Below are 27,095 nucleotides of genomic sequence, written 5' to 3'. Positions count from 1 at the left end.
TTTGCCCCAAAAAAACCCCACTCACTCCATTTTTTGCCGTTTTTATTACGAAAAATGAGCGTTTGGAGCCATTTGGAGCCGTCCCGGTGACACTTTTGGGGTGAATCCCCCCGGTTTTGGGACAGGGCACCAAAAAGGGGGAAAATTTCCCATTTGGAGCCAAAACGCCGTCGATTCCCCCCAAAATCGCGCTCGGGACGGGGAGGAGAGAAAGCGCCGGGATGGGCCGGAATTCCGGGGGGAAATTCGGGGATTTGGGGCAATTTGGGGTAAATTTTCAATCATTTTTGGGGTTATTCAGGCCAGTTTTGGGGTATTTCGGTCATTTATTTGTAATTTCCAAGGTTTTTTGGGGTTATTTTGGGGTTATTTTGGAGTTTTATTTCAGGATATTTTTGGGTTTTAAAAATAATTTTGGGGGATTCATCATCACTTTGGGGTTATTTAATAATTTTGGGGTTATTTTGGGGGTATTTTGGTCAAGTTTGGGGCTATTGGAGTCACTTGGGGTTATTTTGGGTATTTTAGTGCTTTTAGGGCTCTTTTGGTCTCTTTTTTGGTTTTTTTTGCATAATTTTGGATTCCTTCAGTCATTTTGGGGTTTTTGGGGGGATATTTCAACAGAATTTCAGTAAATTTGGGGCTACTTTGGTCATTTTGGGGCTCTTTTGGTCAAACTTTGGGCTCTATTTCAGTAATTTTGGGATGATTTTATTTGGTGCATTATTTTGGGCATTTCTGGGTTATTTTGTCTGGTTTTTGGGCTATTTTGCCCATTTTTGGGGTAATTTTCCCAATTTTTGGGGGTTATTTTGGCCATTTTTTGGGTTATTTTCCCCATTTTTTTGGGGTTATTTTGGCCACATTTTTTGTTATTTTGCCCGGTTTTTTTTTGGAGTTATTTTGGCCATTTTTGGGGGGTTATTTTGGCCATTTTTGGGGGTTTATTATTTGGCCATTTTTTGGGTTATTTTCCATTTTGGGGTTATTTTGGCCATTTTTTTTGTTATTTTGCCCGGTTTTTTTGGGTTATTTTGCCCATTATTTTGGGTTATTTTGGCCATTTTTTGGGTTATTTTGCCCGGGTTTTTTTGGGGTTATTTTGGCCATTTTTGGGGGTTATTTTGCCCCATTTTTTGTTATTTTGCCCGTTTTTTTTGGGTTATTTTGTCCATTATTTTGGGTCATTGGGGCCATTTTTTGGGTTATTTCCCGATTTTTTGAGTTATTTTCGCCATTTTTGGGTTATTTTGGCAATTCAGTGGGCGGTTATTTGACACCTTTTGGGGTAATTTTGGCATTTTTTTGGGTTATTTGCCCGTTTTTTTGGGGTTTTTTTGCCCATTAATTTGGGTTTTTTGGCCATTCGTTGGTAATTTTGCCGGGTTTTTGGGTTATTTTGGCCATTTTTTGGGTTATTTTGCCTGGGTTTTTTTGGGGTTATTTTCCCCATTTTTGGGGGTTATTTTGGCCATTTTTTTTGTTATTTTCCCCATTTTTTGGAGTTATTTTGGCCATTTTTTTGGGGTTATTTTTGCCGTTTTTGGGGCCCATCCCGGGGGCTCCTCTCGGGGGGTTTGGGGGTGCAGGGGGGGAGGGGCACTCGGAGGTAGGTGCTTTAAAGTTCATTTATTTTTGTGGTTTTTTAGAAAAACAGGCACATTCAGTCCACGGGACCCGGGGAGGGGAAAATTTGGGGGAAATTTGGGGAATTTTGGGGGTTCCCAGAGCCCCCAACCCCTCCCTGCCCCCCAAAGGAGCTTTTGCACCCCAAAATTTGGGGGTTTTGCCCCATTTTGTCCCAAATCCGGGGATTCTGCCCCGTTTTGGGGCGGGGGAGGGGTCGGGCCTGGAGGGGGAGGGGCCGGGAGGATCCTGAGGGGGGGGGGGGGAAAAATGAGGGAAAATGGAATAAAAATCAAAGTGGGAAAAAAAATCCCTCAAAAAAAAAGGGAAAAAAAAAAAAAGCCTCAATATCGCCCCAGAATTCCCCAAAAAAAAGAGGAAAAGGGAAATTTGGGGGAGGGGGTGAATTTTGGGGTGAAATCCTGGGAATTGGGGAGGAAGGGATGAAAGTCACCCCAAAAATGTCACCCTGCGGGGTCACCCCAGAAAAAATGTCAAGAGGGGAAAAAAGGAGCAAAAATTGGGAAAAAATTGGGAAAAAATTGGGAAAAAATGAGAAAAAATTGGGAAAAGGGAGAAAAAAAAAGGGGTGGAATGAAGGGAATGGAAGAGTTTAAATAAAGATGGAAAAAGGTGAAAGAAATAAGGGAAAAAGGGGGGAAAAGGGAATGAGAGAATAAAAAAAAAGAAAATAAAAAAAAAGGGGAATAAAAGAAAAAGGAGCCCCAAAAAAGTGGAAAAAAAAGGAGGAAAAAGGGGGAAAAGGACACCAAAAAAAAAAAAAAGGGAAAAAAACCCAAAAAAGGGGGGAAAATACCAAAAAAAAAGGGGAAAAAAGGGGAAAAAAGAGGAAAAGACCCAAAAAAAAAGTGGAAAGGACCCAAAAAAAGGGGAAAAAAGTCCCAAAAAAAGGGGAAAAAGGGGAAAAGGACCCAAAAAAAGGGAAAAGGACCCAAAAAAAAGGGAAAAGAAAAGGCCCCGAAGTCGAGGGGGTGAGGATGAGGAGGGACGGGGGCGTGAGGGGGAGGATGAGGATGAGGATGGGGAGGAAGAGCAGGATCAGGAGCTGTTCTGGTTCTGGTAAATGGACGCCTTCTCCTTGAGCAGGTCCAGGCAGAGGTGGCAGCTCCAGCTCCCTGCAAAAACAGTTCATTAACCCGGTAATTAACCCGTTAATTAACCTGTTAATTACCGTATACCCGTATTACATAATACACAATATCATGGGTTATGGAGAGAGCGGATGGTAGGATAAGAATTGGAGAACAGGATTAACAAGGAGAGTCAAGAGGAAGGAAGAGAATGAAGTGGAGGAGGAAGAGGAGGAGGAGGAGGAGGAGGAGGAGGAAGAAGAAGAGAACAAAGAGGAGGAAGAGGGAGAAGAAAGAAAGGAGGAGGAAAAGGAGAATGAAGGAAGAGGAAGAAGAGGAGGAAGAAGAGGAAGAGGAGGAGGAACTGGAGGGAAGAAAAGGAGGAAGAGGAGGAGGAAAAGGAGGAAGAGGAGGAGGAAGAGGAGAGGAGAGAGGAGGAAGAGGAGGAGAGAGGAGGAAGAGAGGAGGAAGAGGAGGAGGGACAATGGAAGGAGAAGCAGAAACCAGGAAGAGCCGGAGGAGGGGGACCCAGGAGGTTTGAGGGTGCAATGGGGGACAGGACCAGGAGGTTTTGGGGGCAATCGGGATCGGAGTCAGGGAGGTTTGGGTGAATCCCGGAATTGAACCCAGGGAGGATTGGGGGACCCAGGAGGTTTTGGCGTGCAATCCCATGGGATTGGACCCCAGGGTTTGGGTCAATCCTGGGATCAATCCCAGGAGTTTGGGGCAATCCCGGGATTGGACCCCAGGGAGGTTTGGTGCAATCGGGGATGGAACCCCAGGGAGGTTTTGGGGTGCAATCCCAGGGATGAAGTTTTGGGGTGCAATCCCAGGGGATTGGAACTCCAGGGAGGTTTTGGGGTGCAATCCCAGGGAGGTTTTGGGGTGCAATCCCATGGAATTGGAGCCCCAGGGTGAATTTTGGGGTGCAATCCAGGGGGATCAGGACCCCAGGAAGGTTTTGGGGTGCAATCCCAGGGAATTGGAGCCCCAGGGTGAATTTTGGGGTGCAATCCCGGGGTGAATTTTGGGGTGCAATCCCACAGGAGTTTTGGGTGCAATCCCAGGGTAGGTTTTGGGGTGCAATCCGGGATCAGAACTCCAGGGTGAATTTTGGGGTGCAATCCCAGGAAGGACCCAGGGTGAATTTTGGGGTGCAATCCAGACAGGGTGAATTTTGGGTGCAATCCCAGGGATCAGGACCCCAGGGTGATTTGGGTGCAATCCCAGGTAGGTTTTTGGGGTGCATATCCCGGGGATCTTGGGAACTCCAGGGATGAATCAGGTGTTTTGGGGTGCAATCCCGGGGGATCAGGACCCCAGGGTGAATTTTGGGGTGCAATCCCATGGGATCGGAGCCCCAGGGTGAATTTTGGGGTGCAATCCCGGGGGATCAGGACCCCAGGGTGAATTTTGGGGTGCAGTCCCGGGGAATTGGAGCCCCAGGGTGAATTTTGGGGTGCAATCCCATGGGACTGGAGCCCCAGGGTGAGTTTTGGGGTGCAATCCCAGGGGATTGGAACCCCAGGGTGAGTTTTGGGGTGCAATCCCATGGGATCAGAACCCCAGGGTGAATTTTGGGGTGCAATCCCGGGGAATTGGAACCTCAGGGTGAATTTTGGGGTGCAATCCCAGGGGATCAGAACCCCAGGGAGGTTTTGGGGTGCAATCCAGGGGAATTGGAGCCCCAGGGTGAATTTTGGGGTGCAATCCCAGGGATCAGGACCCCAGGGTGAGTTTGGGGTGCAATCCCAGGGAATTGGAGCCCCAGGGTGAATTTGGGGTGCAATCCCATGGGATGGAGCCCAGGAGGTTTTGGGGTGCAATCCCAGGGTGAATTTTGGGCTGCAATCCCAGGGTGAATTTTGGGGTGCAATCCTGGGGAATCAGAGCCCCAGGGAGGTTTTGGGGTGCAATCCCAGGGAGGTTTTGGGGTGCAATCCCATGGGATTGGAACCCCAGGGTGAATTTTGGGGTGCAATCCCAGGGAATTGGAGCCCCAGGGTGAATTTTGGGGTGCAATCCCAGGGTGAGTTTTGGGGTGCAATCCCAGGGTGGGTTTTGGGGCGCAGTCCCGGCACTCACCCTCGGGGGGCTCGGCCATGGGCGGCGTCAGGCAGTACATGTGGTAGCCGCGGTCGCAGTCGTCGCAGAACAGCAGCTGGTCCTGCCCCAGGACATTCCCATCATCCCAAAACTCCCCAAATTCCCATTTTCCCACCCGAAAAAGCCTCTCCCACCCCCCCCCACCCCGCCCTGCCCTGAACCCAGAAGGTTCTGGAAAGGCAGAAATTCCCAGCAGGAAGATTTTTGGGGACGATTAAAACTCTTTTTAATTCCCAAGGTTTCTCCCAGAACGCCTCTGGGATCCTGCAGATCATCCAAATCCAGGGGTTTTTCCCCAAAAAATAAAATTCCTGGCTCACATGGACTCCTGAACCCCAAGGATTTCCCCCACCAAGGAGCCTCCAGTGGGAATTGTGGGGCAATCCCAGGTTCCAGGGGGGTTTGGGGCATTCCCAGGTGGTTTTTGACCATTCCCAGATGGTTTTTTGGGGCATTTCCAGGTGCATTTTGGCCAATCCCAGATGGTTTTTTGGGCATTCCCAGGTGGTTTTTGGCATTCCCAGGTGGTTGGGGCACCCCCAAGTGATTTTTGGCCATTCCCAGGTGGTTTTTGGCCATTCCCAGATGGTTTTTTGGGCATTCCCAGGTGCATTTTGGGCAACCCCAGGTGGTTTTTGGCCATTCCCAGGTGGTTTTTGGGCATTCCCAGGTGGTTTTTGGCCATTCCCAGGTGGTTTTTGACCATTCCCAGGTGTTTTTGGGCCATTCCCAGGTGGTTTTTGGCATTCCCAGGTGGTTTTTGACCATTCCCAGGTGGTTTTTGTCATTCCCAGCTGTTTTTTGTCCCTCCCGGGTGGTTTCTGGGGCACTCACGTCGTTCTCGGAGGTGCCGCAGATGTTGCAGCACTTGCACTCGATGCACTGCCAGCGGTACGTCTTCACCGCAGCCATCATCACCGGGGTGAACTGCAGGCACGACGGGTGCCCTGGGGACACAGGGGACATTGGGGACATTGGGGACATCCAGGGGGATTGGGGACACAGGGGACATTGGGGACATTGGGGACATTGGGGACACAGGGGACACTGGGGACATCCAGGGGGATTGGGGACATCGGGGACGTTGGGGGGATCTGGGATGTTGGGGACACTGGGGGGATTGGGGACACAGGGGACATTGGGGACATTGGGGACATCCGAGAGGATTGGAGACATTAAGGACATCCAGGGGGATTGGGGACATTGGGGACATTGGGGGGATTGGGGACATTGGGGGGATCTGGGATGTTGGGGACACTGGGGACAGCAGGCACGACAGGTGCCCTGGGGACAATGGGGACATCCAAGGGGATTGGGGACACTGTGGGGACACAGGGACATCAGGGGGACATTGGGGATGTTGGGGACATCCAGAGGGCCTGGGGACATTGGGGACATCGGGGACAGATGGAAACCCTCGGGTTCTGACCCCAAATGTGCCCCCAGCCCCATCCCAGAGTGAAACCCCCGGACCCCAATGTGCCCCCAGCCCCATTTTAGAAGGAAACCTCGGACCCCAGACCCCAAATCTCCCCCAGCCCCATCCCAGAGGGAACCCCCAGCCCCCGATGCCCCCCAGCCCCATCCCAGAGGGAACCCCCAGCCCCCAATGTGCCCCCAGCCCCATTTCAGAAGGAACCCCCAGCCCCCAATGAGCCCCCAGCCCCATTTCAGAAGAAACCCCCAGCCCCATTTCAGAAGGAACCCCCAGCCCCATTTCAGAAGGACCCCCCAGCCCCCAATGCCCCCCAGCCCCATTTCAGAAGGAACCCCCAGCCCCCAGTGCCCCCCAGCCCCATTTCAGAAGGAACCCCCAGCTGTGCCCCCAGCCCCATTTCAGAAGGAACCCCCAGCCCCCAATGCACCCCCAGCCGCATTTCAGAAGGAACCCCCAGCCCCCCAATGCCCCCAGCCCCATTTCAGAGGGAACCCCCAGCCCCAGCTGTGCCCCCAGCCCCATCCCAGAGGGAACCCCCAGCCCCCAATGTGCCCCCAGCCCCATCCCAGAAGGAACCCCCAGCCCCATTTCAGAAGGATCCCCCAGCCCCCGATGCCCCCAGCCCCATTTCAGAAGGAACCCCCAGCCCCATTTCAGAAGGAACCCCCAGCCCCCAAATCTCCCCCCAGCCCCATTTCAGAAGGAACCCCCAGCCCCCAGCTGTGCCCCCAGACCCATTTTAGAAGGAACCCCCAGCCCCCCAATGAGCCCCCAGCCCCATCCCAGAGGGAACCCCCAGCCCCCAATGCCCCCAGCCCCATTTCAGAAGGAACCCCCAGACCCCAAATCTCCCCCCAGCCCCATCCCAGAAGGATCCCCCAGCCCCCGATGCCCCCGCCCAGGCCTGACCGGAGCGGCCGCAGTCGGAGCACGACACGAGCTCCTCGGGCTGTCCCGTCTTCTTGTTGATCTTGGAGTCGCCCAGGCAGAAATCGCAGTAATTGTTGGGGAGCGCCAGCCCGTCCGGGCCCTTCTTGGCTGCACGGGGACGGGACAGGGACAGGGATTGGGAACAGGGACAGGGATTGGGATTGGGAACGGGGACAGGGATTGGGATTGGGAACAGGGACAGGACAGGGACAGGGACAGGGACAGGGACAGGGATTGGGACAGGACAGGGATTGGGATTGGGAACAGGGACAGGGACAGGGACAGGGATGGGACAGGGACAGGGAGAGGGAGAGGGATTGGGAACAGGGATTGGGATCAGGGACAGGGACAGGGACAGGGATGGGATGGAACAGGGACAGGACAGGGACAGAGATTGGGATTGGGAACGGGGATTGGGATTGGGATTGGGAACAGGGATTGGGACAGGGACAGGGATTGGGAACAGGGATTGGGAACAGGGATTGGGATTGGGAACAGGGACAGGGATTGGGAACAGGGACAGGGATTGGGAACGGGGATTGGGATTGGGAACAGGGACAGGGATTGGGATTGGGATCGGGGACAGGGATTGGGAACAGGGATTGGGATTGGGAACAGGAACAGGGACAGGGATTGGGAACAGGGACAGGGATTGGGAACGGGGATCAGGGACAGGGATTGGGAACAGGGACAGGGACAGGGATTGGGATTGGGATTGGGATCGGGGACAGGGACAGGGATTGAGATTGGGGATGAGGGATTAGGGATTGGGAACAGGGATTGGGAACAGGGACAGGGACAGGGATTGGGATTGGGAACAGGGATTGGGATTGGGGATGAGGGATTAGGGATTGGGAACAGGGACAGGGATTGGGATGAGGGATCGGAAAACAGGGATAAGGGAAAGGGATCAAGGATCAAGATCAGGGAACAGGGATTAGGAATCGGGAATCAGGGACAGAGATCAGGGATCAGGAATCAGGGATAAGGGATCAAGGATCAGGGATCAGGGATTGGGGATGAGGGAACAGGGACAGGAAACAGGGACAGGGATCAGGGACAGGGACCACAAATTAGAGACAGGGATCAGGATCAGGGTGAGGGATCGGGAATCAAGGATCAAGGACAGGGATCAGGAACCAGGGAGAGGAATCAGGGATTAGGGACGGGGATTAGGGACCAGGAATCAGGGACCAGGAATTAGGGATCAGGAATTAGGGATCAGGGATCAGGGATTAGGGATGAGGAATCAGGAATCAGGATCAGGGATCAGGGATCAGGGATCAGGGACAGTGATAAGGGACAGGGATTGGGATCAGGGACAGGGATTAGAGATCAGGGATTAGGAATCAGGGATCAAGGATGAGAGATCAGAGATTAGGGATGAGAAATCAGGGATCAGGATCAGGGATCAGGGACAGGGACAGGGATCGGGATCAAGGATGAGACATCAGAGATCAGGGATGAGAAATCAGGGATCAGGATCAGGGATCAGGCCCAGAATTCCCCCCGGAACCGCTCCCAACTCCCCGGCCGTGTCCCCGCTCGATCCCAGGGCAATTTTGGGGGGATTTTGAGGGAATTTTGGGGGGATTTTAGGGGAATTTGGGTCCATTTTGGGGGATTTTGGGGCTCTCTCACATTTGTGCTCCTCGGGGCGCGGCGCCACGGGCGTGGGCGGCTGCGAGTCGTCCTTGTCGTCGCCCTCCTCCTCGGCCAGGTGCGAGTGCGCGTAGTGGTAACTGAGGCCGGGCCGGTTCTTGTAGCGCTTCCCGCAGACTGAAACAGCGGGAAATGGAATGGGAAACGGGGAAATCAGGGAAATCAGGGGGAAATTGGGGAACTGGGAAATCAGGGAAATCCTGGGAAAAATCAGGGGAAAAATCCCAGGGAAATCAGGGAAAAAATCCCAAGAAAATTCCGGGAAAATCAGGGAAAAATACGGGGAAAATTCTGGGAAAATCAGGGACAAATCCACGGAAAACCCTGGGGAAATCAGGGAAAAAATCTGGGAAAATCAGGGAAAAATCCAGGGAAATCCCGGGGAAATCAGGGAAAAAATCCCGAGAAAATTCCGGGAAAATCAGGGAAAAATACGGGGAAAATTCTGGGAAAATCAGGGACAAATCCACGGAAAATCCCGGGGAAATCAGGGAAAAAATCTGGGAAAATCAGGGGAAAATCCAGGAAAATCCCAGGGAAATCAGGGAAAAATCCCAGAAAATCCCGGGAAAAATTGGGAAAATTCCACGGAAAATCCCGGGAAAATCAGGGAAAAATCCATAGAAAATCCCGGGAAAAATTGGGAAAATTCCACAGAAAATCCCGGGAAAATCAGGGAAAAATCCACGGAAAATCCCGGGAAAATCAGGGAAAAATCCCGGGAAAATTCCGGGGAAATCGGGGAAAAAATCCGGGAAAATTCCGGGAAATATTCCGGGAAAATCCCAGGAAAATCCCGGTCAGGGACGGGCATCCGGGATTTGGGTGCAAACTCCAGGATTTGGGGTGGAAACTCTGGGATTTTGGTGGAAACTCTGGGATTTTGGTACAAACTCCAGGATTTGGGGCAGAAACTCTGGGATTGGGGTGGGAACTGCAGAATTTGGGTCCAAACTCTGGGAAATAGGGGAGAAAATCCGGGATTCAGTACAAACTCCGGGATTTGGGTAATCAAACACAATGGATTTGGGCAATCAAAACCCAGAATTTGGGTGCAAACCCCAGGATTTCAGTACAAAACCCAGAATTTTGGGCCAGAAACTCTGGATGGAAATCTCGATGGGTACAAACCCAGGAATTTGGGTACAAAACCCAGGATTTCATTACAAACTCGGGAATTTGGGTACAAACCCAGGATTTGGGTCAAAACCCCAGGATTTGGGTACAAACTCCAGGATTCAGTACAAACCCCAGAAATTTGGCAAATTACAAACCCCAGGATTTGGGATGAACTCGGAAACCCCAGGATTTGGGTGCAAAAAACCGATCCAGGATTTGGTGCAAACCCAGGATTTGGGTGCAAACCCCAGGATTTGGGCAAACCCAGAATTTGGGTGCAAAACCCGGGGGAACGATTCAGTACAAACCCCAGAATTTGGGTACAAACCCCAGGATTTGGGTACAAACCCCAGGATTTGGGTGCAAACCCCAGAATTTGGGTACAAACCCCAGGATTTGGGCACAAACTCCGGGATTTGGGTACAAACCCCAGGATTTCATTACAAACCCCAGGATTTGGGTACAAACCCCAGGATTTGGGTACAAACCCCAGGATTTGGGTGCAAACCCCAGGATTTCAGTACAAACCCCAGAATTTTGGGCCCAAACTCTGGGATTTCAGTACAAACCCCAGGATTTGGGTGCAAACCCCAGGATTTGGGTACAAACCCCAGGATTTCAGTACAAACCCCAGGATTTCAGTACAAACCCCAGGATTTGGGTACAAACCCCAGGATTTGGGTACAAACCCCAGAATTTGGGTACAAACCCCAGGATTTGGGTACAAACCCCAGGATTTCATTACAAACCCCAGGATTTGGGTACAAACCCCGGGATTTCAGTACAAACCCCAGGATTTGGGTGCAAACCCCAGAATTTTGGGCCCGAACTCCGGATTTGGGTACAAACCCCAGGATTTGGGTGCAAACCCCAGAATTGGGGTACAAACCCCAGGATTTCAGTACAAACCCCAGGATTTGGGCCCAAACCCCAGGATTTGGGTACAAACCCCAGGATTTCAGTACAAACCCCAGAATTTTGGGCCCAAACCCCGGGATTTGGGCTCGCACCACTCCGTGTTTTTCCCATCGCCGCCTCCACAGGGGGCTTGGATTTTAATCAATTTTTGTTTTCCTGCCCCGCTCCCCGCCGGGGAAGGGTCAGGGGGCTCTGACGTCGCTGCCGTGGCCTTCGGCCTCTCCCCCCCCCTCCTCCTCCTCCCCTCCCCGGGGCTCCGCACGGGAATCTGGGATTTGTTTTGGGGGCAGGGAGCGGAAAAAAAAAGGGGAAAAAATAAAAAAGGAGGAAAAAAAAGGAGGAAAAAAAAAGGAGGAAAAAAAAGGAGGAAAAGCAGGAAAAAGGAGCAGAGAGAGAGAGAGAGAGAGAGCGGAACTACCTCGGTCGGGAGGTTTCAAGGAATGCTTTTGTTTGTAACTGTCTGAAACACAGAAAGAGAAGTCGTGAGAGGACACACGGACACACGGACACACGGACAGGGAGCCAGGGCAGAGTTGGGGCTGCAGGGGCAGCACAGAGAGCAGAGAGAGGAGGAGCAGCTGCAGAGCGGCCCCGGCCCATGCGGCCGAAACCCGGCCTGGGGTGCCCGGGATGGAGCTTCAGCCTGGGGTTAGCCTGGGTTAGCCTGGGTTTGACCTGGGTTTAACCTGGTTTAACTTGGTTTTTATCCAGGGTTTAACCTGGTTTAACTTGGTTTTTATTCTGGTTTTTGTCCTGGTTTTATCCAGTTTTATCCTGCTTTTATCCAGGGTTTAACCTGGTTTAACTTGGTTTTTATCCTGGTTTAACTTGGCTTTTATTCTGGTTTTTGTCCTGGTTTCATCCTGATTTTATCCTGGTTTTTATCCTGGTTTTAGCCTGGTTTTATCCTGGTTTTATCTGGTTTTATCCTGGTTTTTATCCTGGTTTTAACCTGGTTTTATCCTGGTTTTTGTCCTGGTTTTATCCAAGTTAATCCTGGTTTTTATCCAGGCTTTATCCTGGTTTTATCCTGGTTTTTATCCAGGGTTTAACCTGGTTTAACTTGGTTTTTATTCTGGTTTTTGTCCTGGTTTCATCCTGATTTTATCCAGGTTTTGTCCTGGTTTTAACCTGGTTTTTATCCAGGTTTTATCCTGGTTTTAACCCTGGTTTTATCCAGGTTTTTATCCTGGTTTTTGTCCTGGTTTTTATCCTGGTTTTATCCAGGTTTTATCCTGGTTTTTATCCTGGTTTTTATCCCGGTTTTTATCCAGGTTTTATCCTGGTTTTAGCCTGGTTTTATCCTGGTTTTATCCAGGTTTTTGTTGTTATTTTATGTTTATCCAGGTTTTATCCTGGTTTTTATCCTGGTTTTATCCTGGTTTTATCCTGGTTTTATCCAGGTTTTATCCTGGTTTTTATCCAGGTTTTATCCAGGTTTTTATCCTGGTTTTTATCCTGTTTTTATCCTGGTTTTATCCTGGTTTTATCCTGGTTTTATCCTGATTTTAACCTGGTTTTATCCGGTTTAACCTGGTTTTAACTTGGTTTTCATTCCTGGTTTTTCCTGGTTTATCCTGTTTTTATCCAGGTTTTATCCTGGTTTTTTCCTGTTTTAGTTAACCTGGTTTTTATCCTGGTTTTGTCCTGGTTTTATCCTGGTTTTATCCTGTTATCAGGTTTTATCCTGGTTTTAACTGGTTTTTATTTTTTTCCTGTTTTTATCCTGGTTTTATCCTGGTTTTAACCAGGTTTTACCTGGTTTTATCTGGTTTTATCCTAGGTTTTATCCTGGTTTTGTCCTGGTTTTATCCATGTTTTATCCTGGTTTTAATCCAGGTTTTTATCCTGGTTTTTAACCTGGTTTTACCTTTTTTACCTGTTTTACCTGTTTTAGTCCTGGTTTTATCCAGGTTTTTATCCAGGTTTTATCCTGGTTTTGTCCAGGTTTTAACCTGGTTTTATCCTGGTTTTAACCTGTTTTTTTCCCCTGGTTTTAACTTGGTTTCATCCTGATTTTGTTCTGGTTTTTATCCTGGTTTTTGTCCTGGTTTTATCCAAGTTTTATCCTGATTTTATCCTGGTTTTTATCCTGGTTTTGATCCTGGTTTTAACACGGTTTTAACCTGGTTTTATCCTGGATTTTGTCCTGGTTTTAACCAAGTTTTATCCTGGTTTTACTCCTGGTTTCATCCTGGTTTTAACCTGGTTTTTTTTCTGGTTTTAACCCTGGTTTTTGTCCTGGTTTTGTCCAGGTTTTATCCAGATTTTAACCCTGGTTATATCCTGGTTTTAACCTGGTTTTATCCAGATTTTATCCTGATTTTAACCTGGTTTTTATCTTTTCCTGTTTTCAGTTTTTTCCTGGTTTTATCGGTTTTATCCTGGTTTTAACACGGTTTTAACCTGGTTTTACTGTTTTACCTGGTTTTATCCTATTTCCTTTTACCTTTTATCCTTTTTATCCTGTTTTTTTTAACCTGGTTTTTTGTTTTGCCCTGGTTTTTCCTGGTTTTGTCCAGGTTTTATCCTGGTTTTAACCCTGGTTTTATCCTGGTTTTAACCTGTTTACCAGTTTTTATCCTGATTTTAACCCTGGTTTTATCCTAGTTTTTCCTGGTTTTATCCGGTTTTATCCAGGTTTTAACCTGGTTTTATCCAGATTTTATCCTGTTTTTAATCCTCTTTTTTAACCCTTTTTAACCTGGTTTTTATCTGGTTTTATCCTGTTTTATCCTGGTTTTATCCGGGTTTTGTCCAGGTTTTATCCAGATTTTAACCCTGGTTTATCCGTTTTAACCTGGTTTTTATCCAGATTTTATCCTGTTTTAACCCTTTTATACCTGTTTTACCCTGGTTTTAACCTGGTTTTATCCTGGTTTTGTCCAGGTTTTATCCGATTTTAACCTGGTTTTATCCAGATTTTATCCTGTTTTTAACCCCTTTTTAACCTTTTTTAACCCGTTTTTAACCTGTTTTATCCGATTTTTTACCCTGGTTTTGCATTTTATCCAGATTTTATTATCCAATTTATTTTTAACCCCTTTTTAACCCTTTTTTAACCTGGTTTTATCCTGGTTTTTATCCTGGTTTTATCCTGGTTTTGTCCAGGTTTTATCCAGATTTTAACCCAGGTTTTATCCAGATTTTATCCTGTTTTTAACCCCTTTTTAACTCTTTTTTAACCCGTTTTTTAACCTGTTTTTACCCTGGTTTTTGTCCTGGTTTTATCCTGGTTTTGTCCAGGTTTTATCCAGGTTTTAACCCTGGTTATATCCTGGTTTTAACCTGGTTTTATCCAGATTTTATCCTGATTTTAACCTGGTTTTTATCCTGGTTTTTGTCCTGGTTTTATCCAGGTTCTAACCCTGGTTATATCCTGGTTTTAACCTGGTTTTATCCAGATTTTTATCCTGATTTTAACCTGTTTTTAACCCCTTTTTAACCCTGTTTTTAACCCCTTTTTAACCCCTTTTTAACCCTTTTTTAACCCGTTTTTAACCCGTTTTTCCCCTGGTTTTTGCATTCCCAGCATTCCCAGTGTGCCCCCCCCATCCAGCCCTGCCCTCCCTGGGGTCTCTCCCCCCCAGGACCCCCCAGCCCCCCCAGCCCCCCCAGCCCCACTCACTGTCGCAGGCGTAGGGTTTGTCCCGGTCCTCCAGGATGGCGGCCTCGAGCTTCTTCCGGGCGCCCCCGACGCCTTTGCCCTGAAAATCCCAAAATTGGGGCAAAATCCGCGCCGGCAGCGGGGCAGGAGCGGGGCAGCAGCGCCCCCTGGTGGGGAGGGCGCGGAAACGGCCGAAAATCGTCTAAAATGTGGGGAAAATGGGCAAAAATCCCCCAAAATTCCCCCAAAATCTGGGGAAAGTGGGAAAAAATTCCCCAAAATTCCCCCAAAATGAGGGGAAAACGGCCAAAGATCCCCCAAAATCGGGGGAAAGTGGGCAAAAATCCCCGGGAATTCAGGGAAAATGGGCAAAGATCCCCCAAAATCTGGGGAAAATGGGCAAAAATCCCCGGGAATTTGGGGAAAATGAGGGGAAAATGGGCAAAAATCCCCCAAAATCTGGGGAAAGTGGGCAAAAATCGCCCAAAATCTGGGGAAAATGGGCAAAAATCCCCCAAAATCTGGGGAAAATGGGCAAAAATCCCTGGGAATTTGGGGAAAATGAAGGGAAAATGGGCAAAAATCCTTGGGAATTTGGGGAAAATGGGCAAAAATCCCCGGGAATTTGGGGAAAATGGGCAAAAATCCCTGGGAATTTGGGGAAAATGAGGTGGAAATCTCGGTTTTAGTGGGGTTTTGTTACAGGAATTGTCTGGGATTTTTGGGAATTGCATGGGATTTTTGGGAATTGTGTGGGATTTTTGGGGATTGCCTGGGATTTTTGGGAATTGTGTGGGATTTTTGGGAATTGTATGGGATTTTTGGGAATTGTGTGGGATTTCTGGAACTGTCTGGGATTTTTGGGAATTGTCTGTCTGGGATTTTTGGGAATTGTCTGCTTGGGATTTTTGGGGATTGTGTGGATTTCTGGGAATTGTCTGGGATTTTTGGGAATTGTGTGGGATTTTTGGGAATTGTGTGGGATTTTTGGGAATTGTGTGGGATTTTTGGGAATTGCCTGGGATTTTTGGGAATTGTCTGTCTGGGATTTTTGGGGATTGTGTGGGATTTCTGGGAATTGCGTGGGATTTTTGGGAATTGTGTGGGATTTTTGGGGATTGTGTGGGATTTTTGGGAATTGTGTGGGATTTTTGGGAATTGCCTGGGATTTTTGGGAATTGCATGGGATTTTTGGGAATTGTGTGAATTTTTGGGAATTGACTGGGATTTTTTGGGAATCATCTGTCTGGGATTTTTGGGAATTGTGTGGGATTTTTGGGGATTGTGGGGGATTTTTGGGGATTGTGTGGATTTTTGGGAATTGTGTGGGATTTCTGGGAATTGTGTGGGATTTTTGGGGATTGTGTGGGATTTTTGGGAATTGCCTGGGATTTTTGGGAATTGTGTGGGATTTTTGAGAATTGTGTGGGATTTTTGTGGATTTTTGGGGATTGTGTGGATTTTTGGGAATTGCCTGGGATTTCTGGGAATTGCCTGGGATTTTTGGGGATTGCCTGGGATTTTTGGGAATTGTCTGGGATTTTTGGGAATTGTCTGGGATTTTTGGGAATTGTCTGGGATTTTTGGGAATTGTGTGGGATTTTTGGGAATTGTGTGGGATTTTTGGGGATTGTGTGGGATTTTTGGGAATTGCCTGGGATTTTTGGGAATTGCCTGGGATTTTTGGGAATTGCATGGGATTTTTGGGAATTGTGTGGGATTTTTGGGGATTGCCTGGGATTTTTGGGAATTGTGTGGGATTTTTGGGAATTGTGTGGGATTTTTGGGGATTGTGGGGGATTTTTGGGAATTGTGTGGGATTTCTGGGAATTGCATGGGATTTTTGGGAATTGTGTGGGATTTTGGGAATTGTGGGGGATTTTTGGGAATTGTGTGGGATTTTTGGGGATTTTTGGGAATTGTGTGGGATTTTTGTGGATTTTTGGGAATTTCCCACCTTGGCCTTGCCCTTCCCTCTCCGCTTGGGCGTGTCCTCCTCGTAATCCTCATCGTCCAGATCGTCCAGGAAATCCTCGGGCTCCAGGATCCGCTGGAGGGAAAATGGGAAAAAATGGGAAAAAACGGGGAAAATGAAAAATGGGAAAAATGGGAAAACAGGAGGGGATGTAGAAGGGCCACAGCTGGAATTCCCAGTATCCCAAATTCCCAATTCCCATTGGAATTTCCAGTAGCCTGAGTTCCTGCTGGAATTCCCGGTATCCCAAATTTCCATTGGAACTCCCAGGATCCCGAGTTCCCGGCTGGAATTCTCAGGATCCTGAATTCCCAATTCCCATTGGAATTTCAACATAAATCCCAAATTCCTCTTTGGAATTGCCAGGATCCCAAAGTTCCCAGTTCCCATTGGAATTCCCAGTATCCCAAATTCCCGGAATTCCTGGCATCCTGAATTCCCAGAGTTCCTGGTATCCCAAATTCCCGTTGGAATTCCCGGTATCCCAAATTTCCATTGGAATTCCCATTATCCTGAATTCCCATCTGGAATTCCCAATATCCCGAACTCCCACTGGAATTCCCAAATTCCCACTGGAACTCCCAATATCCCGAATTCCTGCTGGAATTCCCAAATTCCTGTTGTAATTCCTAAATTCCCAAATTCCCGTTGTAATTCCCAATATCCCGAATTCCCGCTGGAATTCCCAATATCCCAAATTCCCATTGGAATTCCCAAATTCCCGCTGTAATTCCCAATATCCCAAATTCCCACTGGAATTCCCAAATTCCTGTTGTCATTCCCAATATCCCGAATTCCCATTGGAATCCCCAATATCCCGAATTCCCGCTGTCATTCCCAATATCCCAAATTCCCCTGAATCCCAAATTCCACTGAATTCCCAAATATCCCAATTCGTTGTAATTCCCAATATCCCAAATTCCTGCTGGAATTCCCAAATTCCCACTGGAACTCCCAATATCCCGAATTCCCGCTGTCATTCCCAAATTCTCACTGAAATTCCCAATATCCCGAATTCCCGTTGGAATTCCCAATATCCCAAATTCCCGTTGTCATTCCCAATATCCCCAATCCCCACTGGAATTCCCAATATCCCGAATCCCCACTGGAATCCCCAATATCCCCAATTCCCTCTGGAATCCCCAATATCCCGAATTCCCGCTGGAATCCCCAATATCCCGAATTCCCACTGGAACTCCCAATATCCCGAATTCCCGCTGTCATTCCCGTTATCCCAAATTCCCACTGGAATTCCCGAATTCCCACTGGAATCCCCAATATCCCGAATTCCCACTGGAAATCCCAATATCCCGAATTCCCAATTCCTGTTGTCATTCCCAAATTCCCACTGGAATTCCCAATATCCCAAATTCCCACTGTCATTCCCAATATCCCGAATTCCCACTGAAATTCCCAAATTCCCACTGGAATCCCCAATATCCCAAATTCCCGCTGTAATTCCCAATATCCCAAATTCCCACTGGAATTCCCAAATTCCTGTTGTCATTCCCAATATCCCGAATTCCCGTTGTAATTCCCATTGGAATTCCCAATATCCCAAATTCCCACTGTCATTCCCAATATCCCGAATTCCCACTGGAATTCCCAATATCCCAAATTCCCGCTGTAATTCCCAATATCCCAAATTCCCACTGGAATTCCCAAATTCCCGCTGTAATTCCCAATATCCCAAATTCCCGCTGTAATTCCCAAATTCCCGCTGGAATTCCCAATATCCTGAATTCCCACTGGAATTCCCAATATCCCAAATTCCCGTTGTCATTCCGAAATTCCTGTTGCAATTCCCAATATCCCAAATTCCCATCTGGAATTCCCAATATCCTGAATTCCCACTGGAATTCCCAAATTCCCATCTGGAAATCCCAATATCCCAAATTCCCAATTCCTGTTGTCATTCCCAAATTCCCACTGGAATTCCCAATATCCCCAATCCCCGCTGGAATCCCCAATATCCCGAATTCCCGTTGTCATTCCCAAATTCCCACTGGAATTCCCAATATCCTGAATTCCCTCTGGAATTCCCACTATCCCCAAATTCCCGCTGTAATTCCCAATATCCCCAATCCCCACTGGAATTCCCAATATCCCGAATTCCCATTGGAATTCCCAAATTCCCACTGGAATCCCCAATATCCCAAATTCCTGTTGTCATTCCCAATATCCCCAATCCCCGCTGGAATCCCCAATATCCCGAATTCCCGCTGGAATTCCCAAATTCCCAAATTCCCACTGGAATTCCCAAATTCCCACTGGAATCCCCAATATCCCGAATTCCCACTGGAATCCCCAATATCCCGAATTCCCACTGGAATTCCCAATATCCCAAATTCCCGTTGTCATTCCCAAATTCCCACTGGAATTCCCGAATCCCCTCTGTCACCCCCATCCCCCTGGTCCCCGGCGCCACCTTGCGGGCGCGGCTGTTGGTGGCCGGGAACTCGCCCAGGCTCTCGTCGTCCCCGCGCGCGTCGGGCAGGGAGCGCTTGTCCAGGGCATCGGTCCTGAGCAGCGCCTCGAGGCTGCTGCCGTCCTGCGCCAGCAGCGCCTCCTTCTTCAGGGCCTGATCTGTGTCTGGGAACAGGGAAAAATGGGGTGAAAACAGGGAAAAATGGGAAAAAATCCCGGGGAAAAATGGGCAAAAATCCAGGGAGAAATGGGGTAAAACAATGGGGGTGAATGGCAGCGCCTCGAGGCTGCTGCCGTCCTGCGCCAGCAGCGCCTCCTTCTTCAGGGCCTGGTCTGTGTCTGGGATGGGAAAAACAACAGAAAAAACGGGGAAAAACAATGGGGGAAAATGGGGAAAACCCCAGAAAACAATGGGAAAAAACCCAGAGAAAAATGGGGAAAACCCAGAGGAAAACGGGGATAAACAATGGGGAAAAACAGGGATAAAACAATGGGGGGAAAATGGAGAAAAACCCAGAGAAAAATGGGGAAAAACAGAAGGGGGAAATGGAGAAAAACACAGAGAAAAATGGGGAAAAACCCAGAGAAAAATGGGGGGAAACCCAGAGGAAAATGGGGGGAAACCCAGAGAAAAATGGGGAAAAACAGAAGGGGAAAATGGGGAAAAAAACCCAGAGAAAAATGGGGAGAAACCCAGAGAAAAATGGGGAGAAACCCGGGAAAAAACCCAGAGAAAAATGGGAAAAAAACCCAGAGGAAAATGGGGAAAACCCAGAGAAAAATGGGGAAAAAACCAGAGAAAAATGGGGAAAACCAGAGAAAAATGGGGAAAAACCCGGAGGAAAATGGAGAAAAAAACCAGAGAAAAATGGGGAAAACAGAAGGGGGAAATGGGGAAAACCCAGAGAAAAATGGGGATAAACAATGGGGAAAAACAGGGATAAAACAATGGGGAGAAAATGGAGAAAAACCCAGAGAAAAATGGGGAAAAACCCAGAGAAAAATGGGGGGAAACAGCAGGGGGAAATGGGGAAAAACCCAGAGAAAAAGGGGGAAAAAACCAGAGAAAAATGGAGAAAAAACCCAGAGAAAAATGGGGAAAAACCCAAGGAAAATGGGGGAAAAAACCCAGAGGAAAATGGGGAAAAACCCAGAGGAAAATGGGGGGAAACCCAGAGGAAAATGGGGATAAACAATGGGGAAAAACGGGGATAAAACAATGGGGGGAAAATGGAGAAAAACCAGAGAAAAATGGGGAAAAACCCAGAGAAAAATGGGGAAAAACAGAAGGGGGAAATGGGGAAAAAAACCCAGAGAAAAATGGGGAAAAAACCAGAGAAAAATGGAGAAAAAACCCAGAGAAAAATGGGGAAAAACCCAGAGGAAAATGGGGAAAAACCCAGAGAAAAATGGGGAAAAAACCCAGAGAAAAATGGGGAAAAATAGAAGGGGGAAATGGAGAAAAACCCAGAGAAAAATGGGGAGAAACAGAAGGGGGAAATGGGGAAAAAAACCCAGAGGAAAATGAGGAGAAACCCAGAGAAAAATGGGAAAAAATTCAGAGAAAAATGGGAAAAAACCCAGAGAAAAACAGGGAAAATTAACGAAAAAACGGGTAAAACCAGGCTGGGTGAGGGATGCTGAGGGAGCCGGGTGGAAGTGCCAGGAAGTGAGCAGGAAATGAGGAATTACCGGGTTTGATGGAGGGGAAGGAGAGGCGCGGATCCTCCGGGGGGTGCGAGCGCCGTTTCTTGCGCCAGCGCCGCGCCGGGTACGAGTAGAGCTGCCCTGCTGCCAGACCTGGGGAAAACGGCACAAAATGCCCCAAAACCCGGCCTGGGAGGGGCAAAACCCCCGGGAACCACCCCAGGGTCTGATAAAACCCCAGGAATGACCCCAGGGTCTGATAAAACTCATGGGAGTTATCCCAGGGTCTGATAAAACCCCCGGGAACCATCCCAGGGTCTGATAAAACTCATGGGAATTATCCCAGGTTCTGATAAAACTCATGGGAGTTATCCCAGGTTCCGATAAAACTCATGGGAGTTATCCCAGGTTCTGATAAAACCCCCGGGAATGATCCCAGGTTCTGATAAAACTCATGGGAGTTATCCCAGGGTCCGATAAAACTCATGGGAGTTATCCCAGGGTCTGATAAAACTCATGGGAGTTATCCCAGGTTCTGATAAAACTCATGGGAGTTATCCCAGGGTCTGATAAAACCCCTGGGAACCACCCCAGGGTCTGAGAAAACCCCAGGAATGACCCAGGTTCCAATAAAACTCATGGGAGTTATCCCAGGTTCCGATAAAACCCCTGGGAACGACCCCAGGGTCTGATAAAACTCATGGGAGTTATCCCAGGGTCTGATAAAACCCCTGGGAATGACCCCAGGTTCTGATAAAACTCATGGGAGTTATCCCAGGGTCTGATAAAACTCATGGGAGTTATCCCAGGTTCCGATAAAACCCCTGGGAACCACCCCAGGGTCTGATAAAACTCATGGGAGTTATCCCAGATTCTGATAAAACTCATGGGAGTTATCCCAGGGTCTGATAAAACTCATGGGAGTTATCCCAGATTCTGATAAAACTCATGGGAGTTATCCCAGGGTCTGATAAAACTCATGGGAGTTATCCCAGGGTCTGATAAAACTCATGGGAGTTATCCCAGGTTCTGATAAAACTCATGGGAGTTATCCCAGGGTCTGATAAAACCCCAGGAATGACCCCAGGGTCTGATAAAACTCATGGGAGTTATCCCAGATTCTGATAAAACTCATGGGAGTTATCCAGGTTCCAATAAAACTCATGGGAGTTATCCCAGGATCTGATAAAACCCCAGGAATGACCCCAGGGTCTGAGAAAACTCATGGGAGTTATCCCAGGGTCTGACAAAACCCCAGGGATGACCCAGGGTCTGATAAAACTCATGGGAACCATCCCAGGGTCTGATAAAACCCCAGGAATGACCCAGGTTCTGATAAAACTCATGGGAATTATCCCAGGTTCTGATAAAACTCATGGGAGTTATCCCAGGTTCTGATAAAACCCTGGGAACAATCCCAGGGTCTGATAAAACCCCAGGAATGACCCCAGGTTCTGATAAAACCCCTGGGAACGATCCCAGGGTCTGATAAAACCCCCAGGAACCATCCCAGGTTCTGATAAAACTCATGGGAGTTATCCCAGATTCTGATAAAACCCCCAGGAACGATCCCAGGTTCTGATAAAACCCCCGGGATCGATCCTGATGTTTTCCCTTTTCCCCCACCATTTTCCCGTCCTTTTCCTGCTGTTTTCCCACTCTTTTCCCTTTTTTCCCCCACCGTTTCCCCGTTGTTTTCCTGCTGGTTTCCCTTTTTCCCCATTTCCCCACCGTTTTCCTGCTGTTTTTTCCAGTGTTTTCCCCATTTCCCCACCGTTTTCCTGCTGGTTTCCCTTTTTCCCCATTTCCCCACTGTTTTCCTGCTGGTTTTTCCAGTGTTTTCCACATTTCCCCACCACTTTCCCACTGTTTTCCTCATATTTTCCTGGTGTTTCCCCCATTATCCTCCCATGGTTTCCTCCCATGGTTTCCCACCATTCTCCCATCATTTCCCCACTGTTTCCCATATTTTCCCTGCTATTTCCCCATTGTTCTCCTGCTGTTCCCTATCGTTTCCATCACTTCCCCACCGTTTCCCACAATTTCCCTGTTGTTTCCCACAATTTCCCTGTTATTTCCCCACTGTTCTCCCAACGTTTTCCCATAACTTCCCACAATTCTCCCATCATTTCCCCACTGTTTCCCATAATTTACCGATTCTTTCCCCGTAATTTCCCCACTGTTTCCCAGAATTTCCCTGCTGTTTCCCACCACTCTCCCATCACTTCCCCACTGTTTCCCATATTTTCCCTGTTATTTCCCCATTGTTATTTCCCCGTTATTTCCCCATTGTTCTCCCACTGTTTCCCACCATTCTGACATGATTCCCCCATCATTTCTGTGTTATTTCCCAATCGTTTCCCTGCTGTTTCCCATCATTTCCCCAATGTTTCCCCATTGTTCTCCTGCTGTTCCCTATCGTTTCCATCACTTCCCCACCGTTTCCCACAATTTCCCTGTTATTTCCCCATTGTTCTCCCAACGTTTTCCCATAACTTCCCACAATTCTCCCATCATTTCCCCACTGTTTCCCATAATTTCCCTGTTATTTCCCCATTGTTCTCCCACTGTTTCCCACCATTCTGACATTATTCCCCCATTGTTTCCCCATCACTTTCCATCATTTCCGTGTTATTTCCCAATCATTTCCCCAATGTTTCCCATAATTTACCTATTCTTTCCCCATCATTTCCCTCTTGTTTCCCATCATTTCCCCACTGTTTCCCATAATTTACCGATTCTTTCCCCGTAATTTCCCCAATGTTTCCCAGAATTTCCCTGCTATTTCCCCATCGTTCTCCTGCTGTTCCCTATCGTTTCCCACCATTCCCCCACCATCTCCCTGCCATTCCCGGTGCCATTCCCGGTGCCATTCCCGGCCTGTTCCCGGTGCCGTTCCCAGCCTGTTCCCGGTGTGTTCCCAGTGCTATTCCCAGCCTGTTCCGTGCCTTCCCAGTGCCATTCCCAGCCCGTTCCCGGTGCCGTTCCCAGCCCGTTCCTGTGTTCTGTTCCCGGTGCCATTCCCAGCCATTCCCGGTGTTCCCGGTGCCATTCCCGTCCTGTTTCCCGGTGCCATTCCCAGCCCGTTCCCGGTGCCATTCCCAGCCCGTTCCCGTGTGTTCCCAGTGCTATTCCAGCCTGTTCCCGGTGCCATTCCCAGCCCGTTCCCGGTGCCATTCCCAGCCTGTTCCCGGTGCCGTTCCCGGTGTGTTCCCGGTGCCATTCCCAGCCTGTTCCTGGTTCCGTTCCCGCTGCCATTCCCGGTTCCGTTCCCGGTGTGTCCCAGTGCTATTCCCGGTGCCATTCCCAGCCCGTTCCCGGTGCCATTCCCGGTGCCATTCCCAGCCTGTTCCCGGTGCCATTCCCAGCTGTTCCCGGGTGCCATTCCCAGCCGTTCCCAGCCTTTCCCGTTCCATTCCCGGTGCCGTTCCCGCTGCCGTTCCCAGCCTTCCTCGGTTCCGTTCCCGCTGCCATTCCCGGTGCCATTCCCAGCCCGTTCCCGGTGCCGTTCCCGGTGCCATTCCCAGCCCGTTCCCGGTGCCATTCCCAGCCTGTTCCCGGTGCCATTCCCAGCCCGTTCCCGGTGCCATTCCCGGTGCCATTCCCAGCCCGTTCCCGGTGTGTTCCCGGTGCCGTACCGGGCCCGCGGTGCCGTTTCTCCATCCAGATGTAGCAGTTGCTCTGGGCCACGCCGGTCTGCGAGTCCAGGAAGGGCAGGCGCACGCTGCGCTCGGCGCAGAGCCGCGCGTTGTAGCTGTGGCACTGCTCCATGGCGTCCCGGTAGTACTGCTCGCCCAGCCTGCAACGGCACCGGATGGCATTGGGGTTGGCATTGGGAATGGCATTGGGAATGGCAGGGAATGGCACAGGGAATGGCACAGGGAATGGCAGGGATTGGCACTGGGAATGGCAGGGAATGGCACAGGGATTGGCACAGGGAATGGCAGGGAATGGCATTGGGATTGGCATTGGGAATGGCAGGGAATGGCATTGGGAATGGCATTGGGATTGGCATTGGGAATGGCAGGGAATGGCACAGGGAATGGCACAGGGAATGGCAGGGAATGGCATTGGGAATGGCATTGGGAATGGCATTGGGATTGGCATTGGGAATGGCACAGGGAATGGCAGGGAATGGCAGGGAATGGCACAGGGAATGGCATGGGATTGGCAGGGAATGGCACTGGATTGGGCATGGGAATGGCATTGGGAATGGCACGGGAATGGCAGGAATGGCACAGGGAATGGCACAGGAATGGCAGGGATTGGCACAGGGAATGGCACAGGGAACGGCACAGGGATTGGCAGGGATTGGCATTGGGATTGGCACAGGGAATGGCAGGGAATGGCACAGGGAATGGCACAGGATTGGCACAGGATTGGCATTGGGATTGGCAGGGAATGGGGAATCTCTCAGGGATACCAGGAGAATGTCAGAGATACAACTGCAGAGACTCAGGGATGAAATCCTGGAGGAGATCAGGGATAAACCTGGAAACCACCAGGGATAAACCTGGAAACCACCAGGGATAAACCTGGAAACTACCAGGGATAAACCTGGAAACCACCAGGGATAAACCTGGAAACCACCAGGGATAAACCTGGAAACCATCAGGGATGAACAGGAAAACCCTGAGGAATAAACGTGGAAACCCTCAGGGATGAACCTGGAAACCCTGAGGGATAAACCTGAAAATCTTGGGGAATAAACCTGGAAACTCTCAGGGATAAACCTGGAAACCCTCAGGAATAAACGTGGAAACCCTCAGGGATGAACCTGGAAACCCTGAGGGATGAAATCCTGGAGAATATCAGTGATAAAATCCTGCAGAATATCAGGGATAAAGTGCCCAACTTCCCATTCCTTGGCTTGCCCAGGACACTCACAGGGATGGGAAGAGAAGGGCAGGAGGAGAAGAGATGGAGCAAAGGGACGGACAGGAAAATGCAGGGATTTAGAGGGAAATACAGAGATTTACAGGAAATACAGAGATTTAGAGAGAAATACAGCAATACACAGAGAAATGCGGGGATTTAAAGAGAAATACAGGGAATTAGAAGGAAGTGCAGGAATATACAGGGAAATACGAGGATTTTGAGGGAGATACAGGGATTTTGAGGGAAATGCGAGGATTTAGAGGGAAGTACAGGGAAGGCTCCCCCTCAGCTCGGCCTCCACAGGACCCTCCGGCTGGGATGCACAGGGAAGTAGTGCAGGAATGAACAGGGAACGTACAGGGATATTTAGGGATATTTAGAGATATTTAGGGATATTTAGGGATATTCGGGGATATTCAAGGATGGACAGGGAATCTCCAGGGATGCACAGGGATGTGTCGGGATGACTCCCCCGTCCTTGGCCTCTACAGGACGCTCGCACACGGAGTTCAGGGATCCATGAGGAAGCACACGGATACAATACAGGGAATTTTAAAGGGAATTTTATAGGGAATTTTACAGGGACGAATCCCCCGGCTTTGCCCTCTCCAGGACCCTCTCAGGGCCAGACATGGGGAACCCCCCCCGGACCCTCCCAAGCTCTCTCCTCCTCAAGTCTCTGCGGCCTCCCGGTGCTGGGGAGGATTTTGGGGTGTCCTCAACGCCCCCCTCAGCAAAGTTCACCGCGAACAATGCGCGCGTGTCGCTTCCCCCCTTCCCCCCTCCCCGCCCACTTGGTCCCGTCCGGCGCGCGGGGCTGAAGCGGGGGCCTCGCTTCCCGCGCCCGGCCGGGCCGCACCATTCCCGCGCCGCAGGGGGAGACCGGGGAGGTGGGGGGGACCCGCACTCACAGCTTGACCACATTCTGAACCACCGCCGCCATCTTGGCTCCGCCGCCGGGGCGCCGCGGGGCGCGTGCGCGGAGGGAGGGGCGGGAGGGGCGGGGAGAGGGAGGAGGAGGAAGAGGAGGAGGAGGAGGAGGAAGGAGAAGGATGAAGGGAGGAGGAGGAGGAGGAGCGGGGAGAGGGAAGGGTGGAGAAAGAGGAGGCGGAGGGAGAGGGAGGAGAGGGAGGGCCGGGGGAAGGGAGCGGGGAGTCCTCCCGGCCGCTGGGGGGCGCTGTGCGCAGCGCGCGTGCGCGGGTGGGGAAAAAGGCGGGAAAAGGGGGAGTGGGGGGGGCGAAAGTCTGAGGGGAAAATTGGCGGGAAAAGGATCTGAGGGGGAAAATGCACGGAAAATGAGAAAATCCAAGAGAAAGGGATGGAAGAAGGTACGGGGAGAAAGGGAGGGCATGGGGATGAAGGAGGGAGGCAGAGTGAGCGGTATGGGGGGAGAATAAGGAGGAGATGGAGGGGGAGACTGAGGGGAGAAATGGAGGGGGCAGAGTGAGGGCGTAAATAATGGGGAATGAGCGACAAGATGGGGGAGAATGAGGGAAAAATTGGGAGAGAACAAGGCAGGAGGGTGAGGGAGAAATGGACAGAAATTGAGGGAAAACGATGGTAGAGGATTAGGGGTTTATCCTGGAAAAAGGAGGATTGAGAGACCCCATTGCTCCCAACAATTCCCTGGAATGAGACCGGGATTGAAATCCCTTCTCCCGCTGGATAAAA

At 49.6% G+C, this 27,095-nt stretch overlaps 1 protein-coding gene across 2 annotated transcripts; it reads right to left on the bottom strand.

Moving 5' to 3' along the window:
- Positions 1–1,392: 1,392 nt before the first annotated feature.
- DPF2 (double PHD fingers 2) lies at positions 1,393–26,408 on the bottom strand. 2 transcript variants are annotated; one of them, XM_064737142.1, is made up of 12 exons: positions 26,336–26,408; positions 24,185–24,345; positions 20,592–20,699; positions 18,901–19,064; positions 16,455–16,547; positions 14,519–14,597; positions 11,309–11,350; positions 8,833–8,970; positions 7,171–7,299; positions 5,658–5,770; positions 4,803–4,884; positions 1,393–2,762 (listed from the first exon to the last, which is right to left on the bottom strand). In XM_064737142.1, the coding sequence occupies exons 1-12, from the start codon at positions 26,365–26,367 to the stop codon at positions 2,686–2,688; spliced, it is 1,218 nt and encodes a 405-aa protein (XP_064593212.1). In that variant the 5' UTR covers positions 26,368–26,408; the 3' UTR covers positions 1,393–2,685. The 2 variants fall into 2 exon arrangements, with proteins under 2 accessions (XP_064593212.1, XP_064593213.1); XM_064737143.1 differs by lacking the exon at positions 11,309–11,350.
- Positions 26,409–27,095: the final 687 nt, after the last annotated feature.

This window comes from Zonotrichia leucophrys, unplaced genomic scaffold (genome assembly GCF_028769735.1).
Source record: "Zonotrichia leucophrys gambelii isolate GWCS_2022_RI unplaced genomic scaffold, RI_Zleu_2.0 Scaffold_34_1600103, whole genome shotgun sequence".
Classification (NCBI taxonomy): Eukaryota; Metazoa; Chordata; class Aves; order Passeriformes; family Passerellidae; genus Zonotrichia; species Zonotrichia leucophrys.
Note: the sequence above shows the minus strand (reverse complement) of the source record. Positions and strands in the feature narration are given on the sequence as shown.